The following is a 15,425-nucleotide window of genomic DNA, read 5'->3' on the forward strand; positions in this document are numbered from 1 at the left end:
TTTGTGTTAGGAACATTTCAGTTCCACTCTTTTAGTTATTTTAAGGTATCCCATAACTTATTGTTGATTATAGTCACTTTGTTGTGCTAGCAAATATTGTTCATTCTATCTAAATATATTTTTGTACCCATTAACCAACCCCATTTTATGCCCTTTCTTTGCTACCCTGCCCAGCCTGTGGTGTATCTATCATTCTACTGTCTCCATGTGATCAATTTAGCTCCCACATATGAGCGAGAACATGTGAGATTGTCTTTCTGTGCCTGGCTTATTTTACTTAACAATGTTCTCTATTTCCATCCATGTTGTTGCAAATTACAGGATTTCATTCTCTTTTATAGCTGAGTTACATTCCATTGTGTATATATACCACATTTTTTTAAATCCATTCATCTATTAATGAGTGGATACTTAGGTTGATTCCAGTAATTTCATCAGGGCAATTTTAACTTTTTAAAGATACTTTTAGATTTATTAAGAGGTGCTGATTACTTTTCATTTTCCTAGTACCTCATCTTTACTATTGGTATATCAATATTTTGTTATTAGAACTAATGCCTAAATCGATTCTGTGTTTTCATAATGATCTGAAATGGTAGATTAATATTGTATTGGATGTATTTTAGGTTAGAAAGTAAGAAACCTCTTTGAACCAAAATTTGCAGTGTTACAAAGAAGTTTTTGAAATTATTTTTACTGGTAATTATAAAAAATGAGGGTCAGTAGTTTCAGCTGGAGAGATTCTAGGGGACAGGATCTTTCATTTGAGCCTCGGATTAGCCAGATCTTTAAGTACTGAGTGTGTTGCTTGACATCCTGTACTTTTATTTCCTCATGTATAAAGTAGTAACAATGACACCCAGTACGTAGAGTTGTTATATGGGGAATCTAAAACAAAGTCATCTCTTAAATTTTTTCTAGACATATACTCCAAGTCTTGAATAGAAAAGCAGTATTTAAAAGTTTGGATCTGTTAAAATATATGTAAAAATTGTTTTCTGCTTCCATTTTTTACTTGAATAGTTAATTGCAAATACATTTCTCTGCTTTCTTTAGGAAGATACATTTCTGTTAAAGGAGCAACTTCGTAAAGCAGAGGAACAGGTTCAGGCAACTCGGCAAAAAGTTGTCTTTCTGACTAAAGAACTAAGTGATGCTGTAAATGTGCGAGACAGAACAATGGCAGATCTACATACTGCACGCTTGGAAAATGAGAAAGTGAAAAAGCAGTTAGCTGATGCAGTGGCAGAACTTAAACTAAGTGCTGTGAAAAAAGATCAGGTAAAGCAAGTTAATTTTGAATTTCCATGTTGATGAGAAAAACCACTATAAGCTCACAAAAGAGTAAGTTGTGTTAAAATAAGTCAGGCTACATTCCTTATCAGAGAATTTTAAATTTCCATTCATTTCGTTTAGTCATCATAATTTCTTGGGTTGAAATTAATGTATGCTTTAAGAAAAACTTCTATAAACAAAATTCCTAGTGGCTAGTAAAAGCTGCTCTATTATTAATTAAATGTATTGATGTCAGGTATTAAGATATATTGCTTTGTTTGGAATTTTTTATTTACTAGCTGTATAAAATGGTATTATGGTTGTTTAAGAGAGGAATAATTGCTCCTCAGGAGGTGGCTTATTTTTCTCTAGTTTTTTAATGAACCTTAGTCCTAAGAATATAAAGCTGGATTTATTAGGAGAGCTAATGTTGCTCTGTAGCCATAACCCTGAAACAAATAAAAATTAAAAGCCAGAGAAAAGTGAAAATAAAGTTGGGATAATTACTGTGACATTATGAGGTATCAGATTTTCATTATTCTCTTAGAGTCTGTGTTTCTTTCTTAGGAAAAGACTGATACTCTGGAACACGAACTGAGAAGAGAAGTTGAAGATCTGAAACTTCGTCTTCAGATGGCTGCAGATCATTACAAAGAAAAATTTAAGGAATGCCAGAGGCTTCAAAAACAAATAAACAAACTTTCAGACCAATCAGTAAGTATCATTGAATTCATACAAAGTAACGTATTTTCTTTATCAATATTTTTTGTTTGCAAGTAAAATCTTTAATATTTCAAATACCAACCTTGTAAATGTAATTTATCTCTGCTTGACTTCAAGTCTTTGGCCTAATATTATAATGGTAACTCTTTAAAAAAAAAAGAATCTAGAATTCTTACTGGACCACCAGCAAAGGAAGCAAGGGTAAGCAGCAAGAAAAAAAAAACAGGAGAGAGAGCCCTATTTCCTAGGCCATTGTCTTTTAAGTTCTTGATAAATATCTTTGTCACTTAAATCTCAGTACATATTATTGAATCTCTCTTGTGACAATGACACCTGTCCTCATTGGAGTAGTTTACCATTGATTATCCTGCAGTATTGGATGATTTTTTTGGTGGTTATTGGTAAATTCTTGGATCCTACTCATGTCCGCTAGATTAGGAAGAGTTAAGAGTATTAGCTAATTCTTTTGTATTCCATTTGAGATTAAGTAGGCAGATTTGTAGTAAAGCAGAGAAAATGGTTTTGTTTTGAGATAATGTGCATTTTAATGTGGGTCCTTAAATACAAGGCTTGCTATATGAAGAGCTCCTGGAAATGTATTATAGAAGAAACATATTTAAAACTTGAAATTGCAAGTGTTACCACAGTTTTGTTATACTACATGATACAGATTATATTTTCCTGGTCTTTTTGAAATCCAAAAGGAGATAAAGAAGCAAGGAATGCATGTGGTAAAGTAGGAAGACTTTTGTGGAAAAAAAAAATTATACTTTAAATATAACTCAACATGTATAGATTTGGGTTTGGGGCCTTTTGAACCCATTATGACTTTGTAATAGAAAACTTGTGACATTTTGAGATTTCTATGAAGGACGAGTTTTGGTGGTGTTTTGATGATTTCACAAGAAAAAATAAAATATTTTTCTTCTGCAACATTTAGGTCAGTTAGGAAGATGATGTGTATAACTTTACTCTTTGTTGGCTTTTAAGACAAAAGCAGCTTTATGGACTTTTCAGGATTTCTTTTCATAATTATTATTTACATAGTTATTGCAAGAAGGAAATATGACTCATTCAGTGACTTCATTGAACAATTTATTATTAACATTTTGAATAGGCCAATAATAATGTCTTCACAAAGAAAATTGGGAATCAGCAGAAAGTGAATGATGCTTCAGTAAACACAGACCCAGCCACTTCTGCCTCTGCTATGGATGTAAAGCCATCACCTTCTACAGGTAGAAATCTTTTAGACTTTTTGTGTAGGGTGTTCTTTTTTAAAGATACTTACTTATACTGCCTCCTTCCATGTGTAAGAATTTCAAGGCACTTATTAAAAAATCCTCATGAGTGAGGGAATCAAGGCAAAGGGAAAAGGGTGTAAATGTAAAATAAAGTCATACATGTGGTGATATACAAAATGTGAGTGTAAATTAATATTTATTATCATGAGAATATTCAAAGTGTTAGAAATGAGCTAGTGCTTATGAGTACTCATTTGGGTTATACAGGACAAAAGCCAAGAATTCAATTTTTACTTTTTATTCCATTAAATCTATGGAATTTTGAGGCATATTATTTGTGGCGTTTTAATTTTGTTATTTGGCAGGGACAGGGAATCCCCGATTCTTTTCATGTTTCTCTGGAGTTTTTTTGTTGTTGTTGTTTGGGTTGTTTTAGTAGGGTACTTCTTCCTTCATTAGTTTACTTGTTGGCTGATGAATTAAATTTTTATTAGTTTTTTTAATAAACTTATAGAACAGATTGGGGATCCATAGCTGAATGCACGAATAACATGAAAGTTTGAATTAACTCTGTTTTCACCTGTCCTAATTTTTATCACTTTTATGTAAATTTGACAGTAATGAAAGTAAGTACCAGAGAAAGAGTATTTCCTTGTTTAGTGTGTAGGGTAATTGATATTTAAGTCCTTTTAAATGTAAATATCCTAGACTATTAAATATTTAATTAGGTTCAGCCTCTGTAAGTCAGGATCGAGCTTTCCATTTCTGTGTATCTTCCATAGTACCTAATATGATAGAGTATTTACTTAATAAAAGACTTAGTGAATGGTAATGAAGGACTAGAAGAATGATTTGAAATGTATTCTCAGCCAGGCACATTGACTCATGCCTGTAATCTCAGCTCTCTGGAGGCTCAGGCTGCAGGATCTCTAGAGCCCAAGAGTTGGAGGCCTGCCTGGGCAATATAGTGAAACTCTATCTCTGGAAAAAAAAAATGTATTCTCAAAGAGTATGGCTTTGCTACTTCACCTGTCTATTCAGTTATATAAGAACAATTTTTGTGCCATTTTGGAACTATTTTTAGCAAATTAAAAAAAATTAAAGATCCTTTCATTATTGAATGTGAACTTGATTCTGGCTAAACTGACATTTAAAAATCCTCAGCTAGAGTTTATATATCCTTTTTACCTTAAGATATGAATAGATGTTTCCTCCTTCACTCCATTTATTATATTTCACAATATACTGACCTTTAAATTATTTTGAACAGGGGGATAATATAAGGGGCAAAATACTTCTTAACAATCTTACTTTCTGCCTCATTATAGCAGAGACAGAGTTTGATGTGGTAACAAAGGGGCAAGTCTGTGAAATGACCAAAGAAATTGCTGACAAAACAGAAAAGTACAATAAATATAAACAACTCTTGCAGGTAAGTAAGTGAAAGATAGATTTATCAAATATAAATGGCTTAGTTTGTCTTTCTTGTTTTGCATGATTGGTATCCTGGGGTTTCTTTTCCATGTGCATGTAGTGTTACTTAGTTTCACTTTTGCATTTGGCATGATTGGGGGGGGGGCAGTGTTTTATGTACCTGTTCATACAGGCTGCTATGTAAAATCATCCTGAAGTCATTTTCTGTTCACCCAATAAAATGTTCTTGTTTGGCTAATGGGCAGGTAGTTAATTGAAGTTGGAAATTATTGTGTGTTTTTTTTTATTACAAAAATTAATGGGAAATATTTGAACTTCATAAAAGAGAAGTATTCTTTTTATTTTATTTTTATTTTGATTGATCGATCTACTGATTGAAACAGGGTCTCACTCTGTTGCCCAGGCTACAGTGTAGTGCATCATACCTCACTGCAACCTCAAACTCCTAATCTCAAGCAATCCTCCTGCTTGAGCCTCCCCAGGAGCTGGAACTATAGATGAATGCCACCAAGCCCGGCTAATTTTTTCTGTTTTTAGTAGAGATGGAGTCTTGCTCTTGCTCAGGCTGGTCTCTAGCTCCTGGCTTCAAGCAATCCTCCCTCCTAGGCCTCCCAAAGTGCTAGGATTATGGGTGTGAGCCACTGTATTTTTTATTTTTTTAAGAGACAGGCTCTTGCTTTGTTGCCCAAGCTGGAGTGCAGTGATGCAATCATAGCTCACTGCAACCTTCAACTCCTGGGCTCAAGTGATCCTCCCATCTCAACCTCCCAAATAGCTATGACTACAGGTGTGCTCCACCATGCCCAGCTAATTTTTTTTTTTTGTAGAGAGGGGATCTCACTATGTTGCCCAGGCTGGTCTAGAACTCCTGGCCTCAAGCGATCCGCACCCTCCTCCCCCAGGCCTCTGAAAGTGCTAGTATTACAGGTGTGAGTGCCCCACCCTCTTTTTAAATTTACTGTAATAATAGTAAAGAATTTTACATCTTAAAGTGACCAGATTTTTATTTTTATTCATTTATTTTTTTTGAGACAGTCTTGCTTTGTTGCCCAGGCTATAGTGAGTGCTGTGGCATCAGCCTAGCTCACAGCAACCTCAAACTCCTCGGCTTAAGTGATCCTACTGCCTCAGCCTCCCGAGTAGCTGGGACTACAGGCATGCGCCACCATGCCCGGCTAACTTTTTTTCTATATATATTTTTAGTTGGCCAGATAATTTCTTTCTATTTTTAGTAGAGGCAGGGTCTCGCTCTTCCTCAGGCTGGTCTCGAACTCCTGACCTCGAGAGATCCATCCGCCTCAGCCTCTCAGTGCTAGGATTACAGGCGTGAGCCACCACGCCCGGCCAAAGTGACCAGATTTGTACAGTGGAAAAAGGGAATGTTAATCAAATGAGTTGTCTCTTATGGTGTTATTTATTTTGATTATTTTAAATAACATCATTGAAACTTCAGTTTTGCAACCTTCATGGTAGCATTCACTCCAAGAATATTTAAGGACAAGGGAAAATGTTTCTCATTTATACCTGACTTGGAGTATACAGGAAAAGATGTTTTGTGTTTGCGATTTTTGTTCAATTAAATGGTTTGGGATGTTATGTGTATGTCTGTGTGCGTGTAGGGTAGGTAGGGGTGTGTTTTAGAGCTATGAAATAAAGCTCACACATTAGCTCAGTGTTACTGTAGTAATTAATTTAAAATATTTTATGTTACTTGTAAATAATAAAATCTTTTAAACTTTAAAGTGAGCCTTTTTTTTTTTTTTGGCTCGAGAGAATCCTTCTGTAGAAGAGTTGATTAGAAAGTTTTACCCTTGAGTTCAGAGTATTAATAGTTGTTTGTTAAGGATGAAATAATTCTGGATGAATATTTAAAAAAAATTTTATTATATAGAAATATTATTGAAAATAAGATAGAATAATGTGCCTTCAAGCAAAATCCTTCCTAAAGGTGCATTTTTAAAACAGCTGTATTGAGATACAATTGAAATGTATGGAACTATGCATATTCGAAGTGTGCAATTTGATCAGTTTTGACACACACACAGAAACTATTGTTACAATGTCAAGATAACATTTTCATCACCTAATATTCTTTTGTACTTACTTGCAACACATGTCTATCTCTGTCCCCATCTCTAGGAAGCCATTGTCCTGTTTTCTGCCACTATTAATTAGCCTACCTTTCATACAATTTTATAAAATGAAGTCATACAGTATGTACCTTTTTTCCTGCCCTCTTTGAGCACAATTATTTTGAGATTTATCCATATTGTTGCTTATTTTCATTCCTTTTTATTGCTGATGGTTATAACCCGTTATATGGTTTTATCATTTGTTTATCTAGTCACCACCAGTTGGTGGGCATTTGAGGTTGTTTTTGGCTGCTACAAATAAAGCTGCTAAGAACATTTGTATGCAAGTCTTTTTATGGACATATGGTTTTTTGTTTCTCTTGAGTAAATATCTAGGAGTGAAATGCCTGGGTAGTATGGTAGGTGAATGTGTAACTATTGAACTGTTTTGCAAGGTGGTTGTACCGTTTTACATAGCTAGTCTAGTGAGTGTGTAGTGATATCTCATTGTGGTTTTAATTTTCATTTCCATGATGACATGATGTTGAATATCTTTCCTTTTGTGCTTATTGGCCATTTGTTTATCTTCTTTTTGTGTGTGGTCAAATCTTTTGCCATTTAAAAAATTGAGTTCATCTTGAGTTGTAAATGTTTTTTATTCTGGTTACAAGTCTTTTGTCTGATATATGTGTGGTGAATATTTTTTCCCAGTTCGTGGCTTGCCTTTTCATTTACTTAATGATGTTTTTAGAAAAGCAAAATTTTAATTTTGATAAAGTACTATTTATCAATTTTTCAATGTTTGTGTTTTTTATGTTCAGAGAAACATTTGCTTAATCCAAGGTGATGAAGATTTTCTCCTATGTTGTCTTCTAGAAGTTTTATAGTCAGGTTTTACATTTAGGTCTGTGAACCATTTTGAGTTAATTTTTGTGTATGGTGTGAAGTATGGAATGTATGGTACTGTATTCAGTTGATGTAGCATTATTTGCTTAAAAATCTTTTTTTCCTCCATTTATAAAGCAATTCTAAACTTGCACCTTGAACAAAATTGTTCCAAATGAAATTGGCTTATTTACCTTTTTGTCATGATTTGTAACTCCTCCTTTATGATGTTCTGGGTTGTAGAGAAGAGCAATGTATAAGAAGTGAACCCGGAAATTATCTGGGTCAGGAAATCCCAGAGTTTCATTTATCAATGCCTGGAAATCATAATGTTCTAAATATATGATTTTTATTTCCTCCCTTTGCAAAAGTAATATATACTTATTATGAAATATTACAGTGTTACAGAAATAAATGGTAAAAAGTACCTCCATGATCCTGATCCCCAGAGATAAGAGCTATTAATATTTTGGCTTATATTTTTCTGCACAACACTGACGTAGACATCATATATAATTGTGCAAAACAACTTATAAACAAAAGTGGGATTATACTACATATTTTGTTTTTGCAACTTGCTGTTTTTAGTTCATGTATCTTGGCATTTTTTCCTTGTCAACCTATACATCTATCCCATTAAAAAAAAAATAGATATATACTCTTTTATTTTGTGGATATAAAATGATTTATCCAGTCTTCTATTGATAGACACTTGATTATTTCAGTTTTTATACTATTACAACAGTGTTAGAGTAAATATTCAGCACATAACTAAGTATGTTTGCTTTATATGGATTTAAAATCTTTTGGTAATTATGCTAATTTCATTTAGGATGAGAAAGCAAAATGCAATAAATATGCTGATGAACTTGCAAAAATGGAGCTGAAATGGAAAGAACAAGTGAAAATTGCTGAAAATGTAAAACTTGAACTAGCTGAAGTAGAGGACAGTTATAAAGTAAGTTTGGTACTCATCGTATGTCAACTTGAGGCATAGTAGCTGGTACTTTTGAAAATGTGTTATCTATAATTTTTATTACTCTAATTTACACTTTTAATATGGATAATTGAGGTATTTTCATAAAATGTAATATATATTTAGTTATGTGAATATAGTTCATTAACTATGCACTGAGAAAATGGATACCATATGCATTGCTGTTGTTGCTTTAATTTCATGAATTAAGATGGCTTATTAAAATAAAATGTCTTTTAATTGTGTTTATTTTTAAAGATGAAGACTTATGATTTCATTATCCTCCTATTCATGTGGAAATAAACATGACTGTGTTTATGAAACTATTTTAAGACCTTGACCCTTTTTTGGAGTATAATAATATATCATCAATAATTTTTAAAAACTTTTGTTAGAGTTTTAAAATTTATCACCCAAGTGTATTACTGTGATCCCAAATGAAATACTGCAAAGTAAGTGACATAATCTTAATTAATGAAAATTATTTTTGCCAATATAACATAAGGTAACAAACCAAAATGATAAGTGATGTCTGTAAGAATGTTAGAGAAAAAAATTAATAGACTGTCTAGCTAATTAATAAGTAGAAATATATTTTCCTTCTAAGGAATAAAGTGTAATTTGATCTATTTTAAGATATATATCTTAAATATTTATAAATCTTAAAATTTACATTTTTTTGTGACTAAAGACCAGGAAGTTCTAAGTGATTTAAGTTTGCTTATATTGTAACTAGTTGTACCTGTAATCTGAGTTTTAAATTAGAATTCCTTTAGGTTTCCTCTGTAGGGGCTGGAGAGGGTGGCACATGACAGGCTAAGGTAATTTTACTGGCGGTCCTTTTAAACCTTCATCTACTGTTAGAATAATGTTTTGAAACTTTTATTTGATAAGCTTATTATTTCTGGGATTCCTGTGGATATTGTTTTCAATAACTCTCAACTTCCTTTATTTATTAAGTGTGAGTCATAAAGTTATATGAAGAAAGTTTTTTGCTATTGACCAGAAAAATGATTTAGTAAATATTTATTGAGCCTATTATACATAAAACACTTGTGTTAGCTATTATGTGGGTGATCATATAAGGCATAGTGCTATGCTTAAAGAGTTTATTAATATAATCTAGTAGGGATTGCAAGAAGTATAGGAGTAGTATTCACAAGCTTTCATATTTACCATCTTAGTTAATTGTATGTCAAACCATGGGAAGCTAAATAGATAATATTTTTGTTTCGTTAATGGTAAAGTGAGCATTGAGGGTCAACAATGTATTTAAGATTATGTAGCTGGTAAATGTGCTTGGCTTTTTATTTAATGTCTTTTTGCTTATTTTATACTGTTTTGACAAGACTAACACTGACCAGATAAGGCAAAATGTGATAAAGATTCACGTGATTGATAAGTTTGAGCACCTTAGGGTTGTTCCCAATTGCATATTTAGGCAGAAGACATGGAGAAACTAGACATTGGAAAGACCAAGCTGGAGGGGAGGAGAAACAGAGCTAGGAAAAGAAAGAAGCAGCATTCTAAGCAGATGGAAATGCATTAAAACAGGTTTGGAGGTCAAAAGTGGAAAGGGTAGTCTGCAAACTGATCAATCTTGAGAAACAAGATTTTAATATCTGTGATGGAATAGATTAGACTTGAATGATAGCTTGAAGCCAGATTTTGTAAGGCCTAAAATGGAATTTGGGTGCTAGCTGCTGTTAAGAATTTTCTAGGATAAAAGGGATCTAGCTAGGGTGATTGTTTTTGAAAATATCAGGTTATTGAGTATGAAATGTCTCATTTCCTGAAGTACTAAATTTTACAGTTGATGTCTCTGACATTTCATCTTGACATTTCTTGTTTTATTTTTATTGTGAAGATATATCTTCATCCTTTCAAACACACATTTTGGCTTGTGATTATCTTTCAAATTTTTTTTAGAACAATTTTTGTGAAACCATGGATAAGTAAAAAATTTGTGTTATTTTTGAATGTGAGTTCCACCGTGGAACCAGTGCTGCGTAGACAGCTCAAAATGTCAACAAAGTGTTTGGGGGAAGATGTGGCTAATGAATGCACAGTATATTGATTGTTTGAAAAGTTCCATTCTGGTGATTTTAATCTTGAAAATGAGCCATGTGGTCAACCTGAAATGTGGATAATGATGCACTGAAAGTGGTAGTGGAAGAGAATCTATCTCAACCTATGAGTGAATTAGCAGCAAGGTTTAACATTAGTATTCCAATGATATTGGACCATTTGAAACAAATGGGCAAGTTAAAGAAGCTGGATAGATGGGTTCCACATGAATTAAAGGTGCATTGGCAGAAAAATCGTCTCAAAGCTTGCCTTTCTTTGCTGTCACAACATAAAGGCAAACCATTTCTACACCATGTTGTGACATGCGATGAAAAACAGATTATTTTTTACAATCGCAAGGGTTTGGCATAATGGTTGAATAAAGATGAAGTGGCAAAACACAGTCCAAAACTGAATATTCATCAAAAAAAGCTAATGATGTCTGTTTGGTGGTCAAATGCTGGTATTATCCACTACAGCAGCTTCATGAAACCTGGTCAATTACAGCAAATGTCCACTGCAACCAATTGGATGAAATGATGAGGGTGCTTGCGATCAAGCATCTGAGATTGGTCACTGGAGACAGGCCAATCCTCTTGCGAGACAACACTCGACCACATGTTGCACAAACAGCACTGCTCAAACTACAGAGGCTGGGCTTGGAAACTCTGTCATCCACTATATTCACCAGACCTTGCACCAACTGACTACCACTTCTTCCAGGCTTTGGACCACTTCTTGCATGGACAAATATTCAATTCTCAAGAAGCTGTGGAAAATGCCTTTCTTGATTTCACCGCCACTTGTTCTCCAGGCTTCTTTTGCTGCTGGCATAAAAAAGCTACTGTTTAGATGACAAAATTGTGTCAATAGTTTAGGTGCATACTTTGATTAATTATACTGCTTCTTGTTTGAGATACAGTAAACTGAACTTCTGATTCGAAATCGGACATTTCATATTTATTGAAGTAATAATTTGGTAGCACTGAGGAGGATTTATAGGTAGGAAGGGTTTGAAGGTGAGGAAATCAGGTAGACATATTCTTAGAATGAATTGAAAATAGCCACCTCCTTTTGGCTACCTTCCCTGATCACCTACCACTGAATAGGACATGAGTCTACAAAAGAAGCTTTGAAAGACATCTTTAGGGAACAACCACTGAAGAATGGTTCTATTTGTATTTGTATCCATTAATGCTTATGCTGTAATAGGTGATCAGTGAGTGATTTTTGAGTGAGTGAATGGCTTAGAGATTGGAAGTGTTGGGGAGTGGAGGAAGAGAAGAAGGGAAGGAGTACTTTGACATAGTTTTTGAGCTTTAATCACGGTGTGCTCCAAGAGTGATACTTGTTAACAAAAGTTGGAAAGTAGACTGGGGACATTTTGTTTTTATAATGAAGGAAAGACTACAATGAAAACATGTCTAACCATTAATTAAAAAGGCAGATTTGGAGCTTGGGAAGGAGGGAAAGTGGTACATGAATTAATATTTGTGATTTATTCCCATGGGGATGGATGATAGTTGGAAGACATGTAACAAAGTGAGTTTTCAGAGAGAATATAGAGAGTGGAAGCCAGAGAAGAAACTTTGGAGAATACCCATATTTGTTATTGGGAAGAAAAACAGACACAAAAAAAGAACATAGAAGGATGACAATATTGATGCAGTTTCACATACACCCAGGAAATATAATAGTTTTAAGAATAAGAGAAGTTGGTCTATAATGACGAGTAATTCAGAGAAGTCAAAGAATAAGAACTGAGGAAAATACATGGATTTGGTAATAGGAATTATTTTCACAGAATAGCATAAATTAGATCTCAATGTAAGGAGGGAATAGATAATGGAAAAAATTAATGATAATTTCTTTCTTTATGCAGCTTCAACTGGCAGAGAAAGACAAGGAAATAAATGGTCTGTCTTCACATTTGGAAAACCTTTCCAGGGAGAAGGTATTTAGCAATGTACTTTCAAAAATACATATCACATGACACTGAATGATATACAGCTTTATGAAGAGACACATCTTGTAGTACATGTGAAGGTGGTCTTTATAAAGAAAATGACTAAAGAAAAGACTGAGACAAATATTAAGACCCTTAGTGAAAAATGTTTTTAGTTAAATATTTACTTTAGAATATGAGAAAAATGCTTGAGTGTTGAATAGTTTGGTCTTTGTTACATATTGTTTAACAATAAAGAAATTTTACAGTGTTCAAATTTAGGAAAACAGTGACATTTTAAAAAATTACATTTAATGTTTATCTGGTTTTCTTCTGTAACAGGAAATGTCTTCAAAGTTGTTTAATGACTTCTAGTGTAACCTAACATTCTAACAGAAGTATAAATTTGAATTGTAAGAAACACTGTTGTGTAGCATTTCTCAAAGTGTGGTCTGTGGTCCTTTGGGAGTCTCCCACCCCCTTTCAGGGTTCTGCAAAGATAAAACTATTTTCATAATAATACTACAACATTATTTGATTTTTTTCCCCCTAGTCTGTTACATTTGCACTATTGGTATGAAAGCAATGGTGGGAAAACTGCTTGCATATTATTATGAATTAATACAGTAGCACCAAACTGCATCAGTAGCTATTATATACATCACCACCATGTGCTCACAGTAAAGAATAAAAAAGCCAGTTTCATTGAAGATAATGAAACAGTAAAAAAGTGTTAATTTTATTGAACCTTGACCCTTGGGTACATGTCTTTTTAATATTCTGTGTGATGAAATGGAATTCCTAAAGCTCTTCTGCCTAATGAAGTATGTGATACAGTACTTTTATCTAAAGGTAAAGCACTGTGTGGTTGAGCTGTTTGTTGAACTGGCCTCTTTTTTCATGGAACACTATTTTTACTTTAAAGAACAACAAAATTTGGTTATTCAGACTTGGATATTTGGTAGATATTTTCTTGAAAAGAAATGAAGTTACCTTAAGGAAAAACAATTGATAATTTGTTGCCACTGTGAAATTTAAGCTTAATTTTTAAGTAAAAACTAGAATTTTGGAAAACTTTTATCTTCTACCATGAGCTTGACACTTCCTAATGTTGACAAGCTTTTCTAATGAGGCAGGTGGTACTGTTTAGATCGTGAATTTTTTTTTATTATATAGCTAAATGTGCCAGCATTTAAAAGGTCTACATACCTCAGTAAACCAGTAGTTTTCCAAATGACCCATAAAGATGTTACAAAACCATGCATAGTAAAACAGCTATTCTGAGTGCAAGATAGACCTCAACGTTGGATGGGGTTACTGTGATATTTGTGAAATTCTGGTTTTTCAGCTCTATCACTTCTTCCACGTTTGTCCGTTGGCATTCTATTAATACTATAAGGAAGAACCTTCGTTTGTCCTTTATGTACATCTATATGGTGGTATTCCAGCAACAGTTTTCTGATACCAACTGGTGTCCTACAATTCAATTCAATTCTTATACCAACTACTGGGTTAGCACAGACTCCATAGTTTAAGGGCTAGGTCTCACAAGACTACTCCCATTTAAGATGCCAGCTATGAGTGGGATCCCCAGGATACCCATACTTCTTCCCAGCTGATTACAAATTCAGGAGTTCCTGCAACTGTTCTCCTCTACCCCACTAGGTATTGTGTTAGAATGAATTCATGAAATTCACAGAATTCATGAAAACACTAATGATTATAGTTTTACTACAAAGGATACAACTCAGGAACAGCCAAATGGAAGAGATACATATGCAAGGTTGGGGGTGGTGATGGCACATATCTTGCATGTCCTTTCCGGTGTGTTGCCTTCCTAGAACATGGATATGTTCATTAACTAGGAAGTCCTCCAAGCTTCGTTGTTTTTTTATCTCGGGCTTCATTTCATAGGCATGATTGATCAAGTCATCATTGGCCAAGTGATTTAACTCAATTCCAGGTACCTTCTTCTCGGATGCGGTGGTGGTGGTAGAGGGTGGTCCTGAAATTCTTCTAATCACGTTTGATCCTTCTGGTGACCAGCCCCTCTGGAAATACTAGAGGGCCTACCATGAGTCACTTTGTTAGCAGTATGGTCTAAAGGACTCCTTACTGAATAACAAAAGACACTTTTATCACTCAGGAAATTCCAAGGGTTTTAGGAGCTCTGCAAGGAACTAGGAAAAAAGACCAAATACATGCATATGTGTGTGTGTGTGTGTGTGTGTGTGTGTGTGTGTATATATATATAAATGTGGATATATATATATATTTAATACTGTGGTGTGTGTAGTGTGTGTGTGTGTAGTCATGGGCTGTATAACGATGCTTATGTGGCAGTTGTTCCATAAGATTATAATACTGTTCTTTTACTGTACCTTTTTTGTGTTTAGATACATTTGTATACACAAATACTTAGCATTATGTTACATTTGCCTGCAGTACTCAATACAGTAACGTGCTGTACATGTAGCCTAGAAGCATCAGGCTATACCATTTAGGTTTTTGTAACTACATTCTATGACGTTCGCACAATGTTCGCACAGTGATGAAATCACCTAATGACGCATTTCTCAGAATGCATCCCTGTTAAAGTGATGCAAGACTGTTTATATGTATGTATATGTTTTTAAATTTATGTTTGGGTGTCTCTCTCTTTCCATCCATGTATCATCCATCCATCTGTATGTCTGTTATGTATGAGTCATCTGTTTTCTTACCTGACAATCATCAGTATGAACTCTTTTTAGTGGATTATAATTTATTACTGTTCTTAATTAACTTCATATACTTCCAGATTT

The 15,425-nt window shown here is 33.9% G+C and overlaps 2 protein-coding genes across 5 annotated transcripts in view; one reads left to right on the forward strand and one right to left on the reverse strand.

Annotated features, from left to right (window-relative positions):
• The window catches only part of TAX1BP1 (Tax1 binding protein 1), an 89,706-nt gene that overhangs the window by 50,717 nt on the left and 23,564 nt on the right, over positions 1 to 15,425 (forward strand). For all 4 annotated transcript variants that reach the window (XM_045564802.1, XM_045564803.1, XM_045564804.1 and 1 more), the window contains exons 9-14: positions 1,057 to 1,281; positions 1,843 to 1,989; positions 3,116 to 3,236; positions 4,571 to 4,674; positions 8,466 to 8,591; positions 12,559 to 12,630. In XM_045564802.1, the coding sequence (XP_045420758.1) occupies positions 1,057 to 1,281; positions 1,843 to 1,989; positions 3,116 to 3,236; positions 4,571 to 4,674; positions 8,466 to 8,591; positions 12,559 to 12,630 (795 nt within the window). The remainder of the gene's footprint in view (positions 1 to 1,056; positions 1,282 to 1,842; positions 1,990 to 3,115; positions 3,237 to 4,570; positions 4,675 to 8,465; positions 8,592 to 12,558; positions 12,631 to 15,425) is intronic.
• Positions 1 to 15,425, reverse strand: part of JAZF1 (JAZF zinc finger 1) — a 383,233-nt gene that overhangs the window by 14,286 nt on the left and 353,522 nt on the right. The gene's annotated exons all lie outside the window — the stretch shown is intronic.

This window comes from Lemur catta, chromosome 11 (assembly GCF_020740605.2).
Source record: "Lemur catta isolate mLemCat1 chromosome 11, mLemCat1.pri, whole genome shotgun sequence".
NCBI classification, from domain to species: Eukaryota; Metazoa; Chordata; class Mammalia; order Primates; family Lemuridae; genus Lemur; species Lemur catta.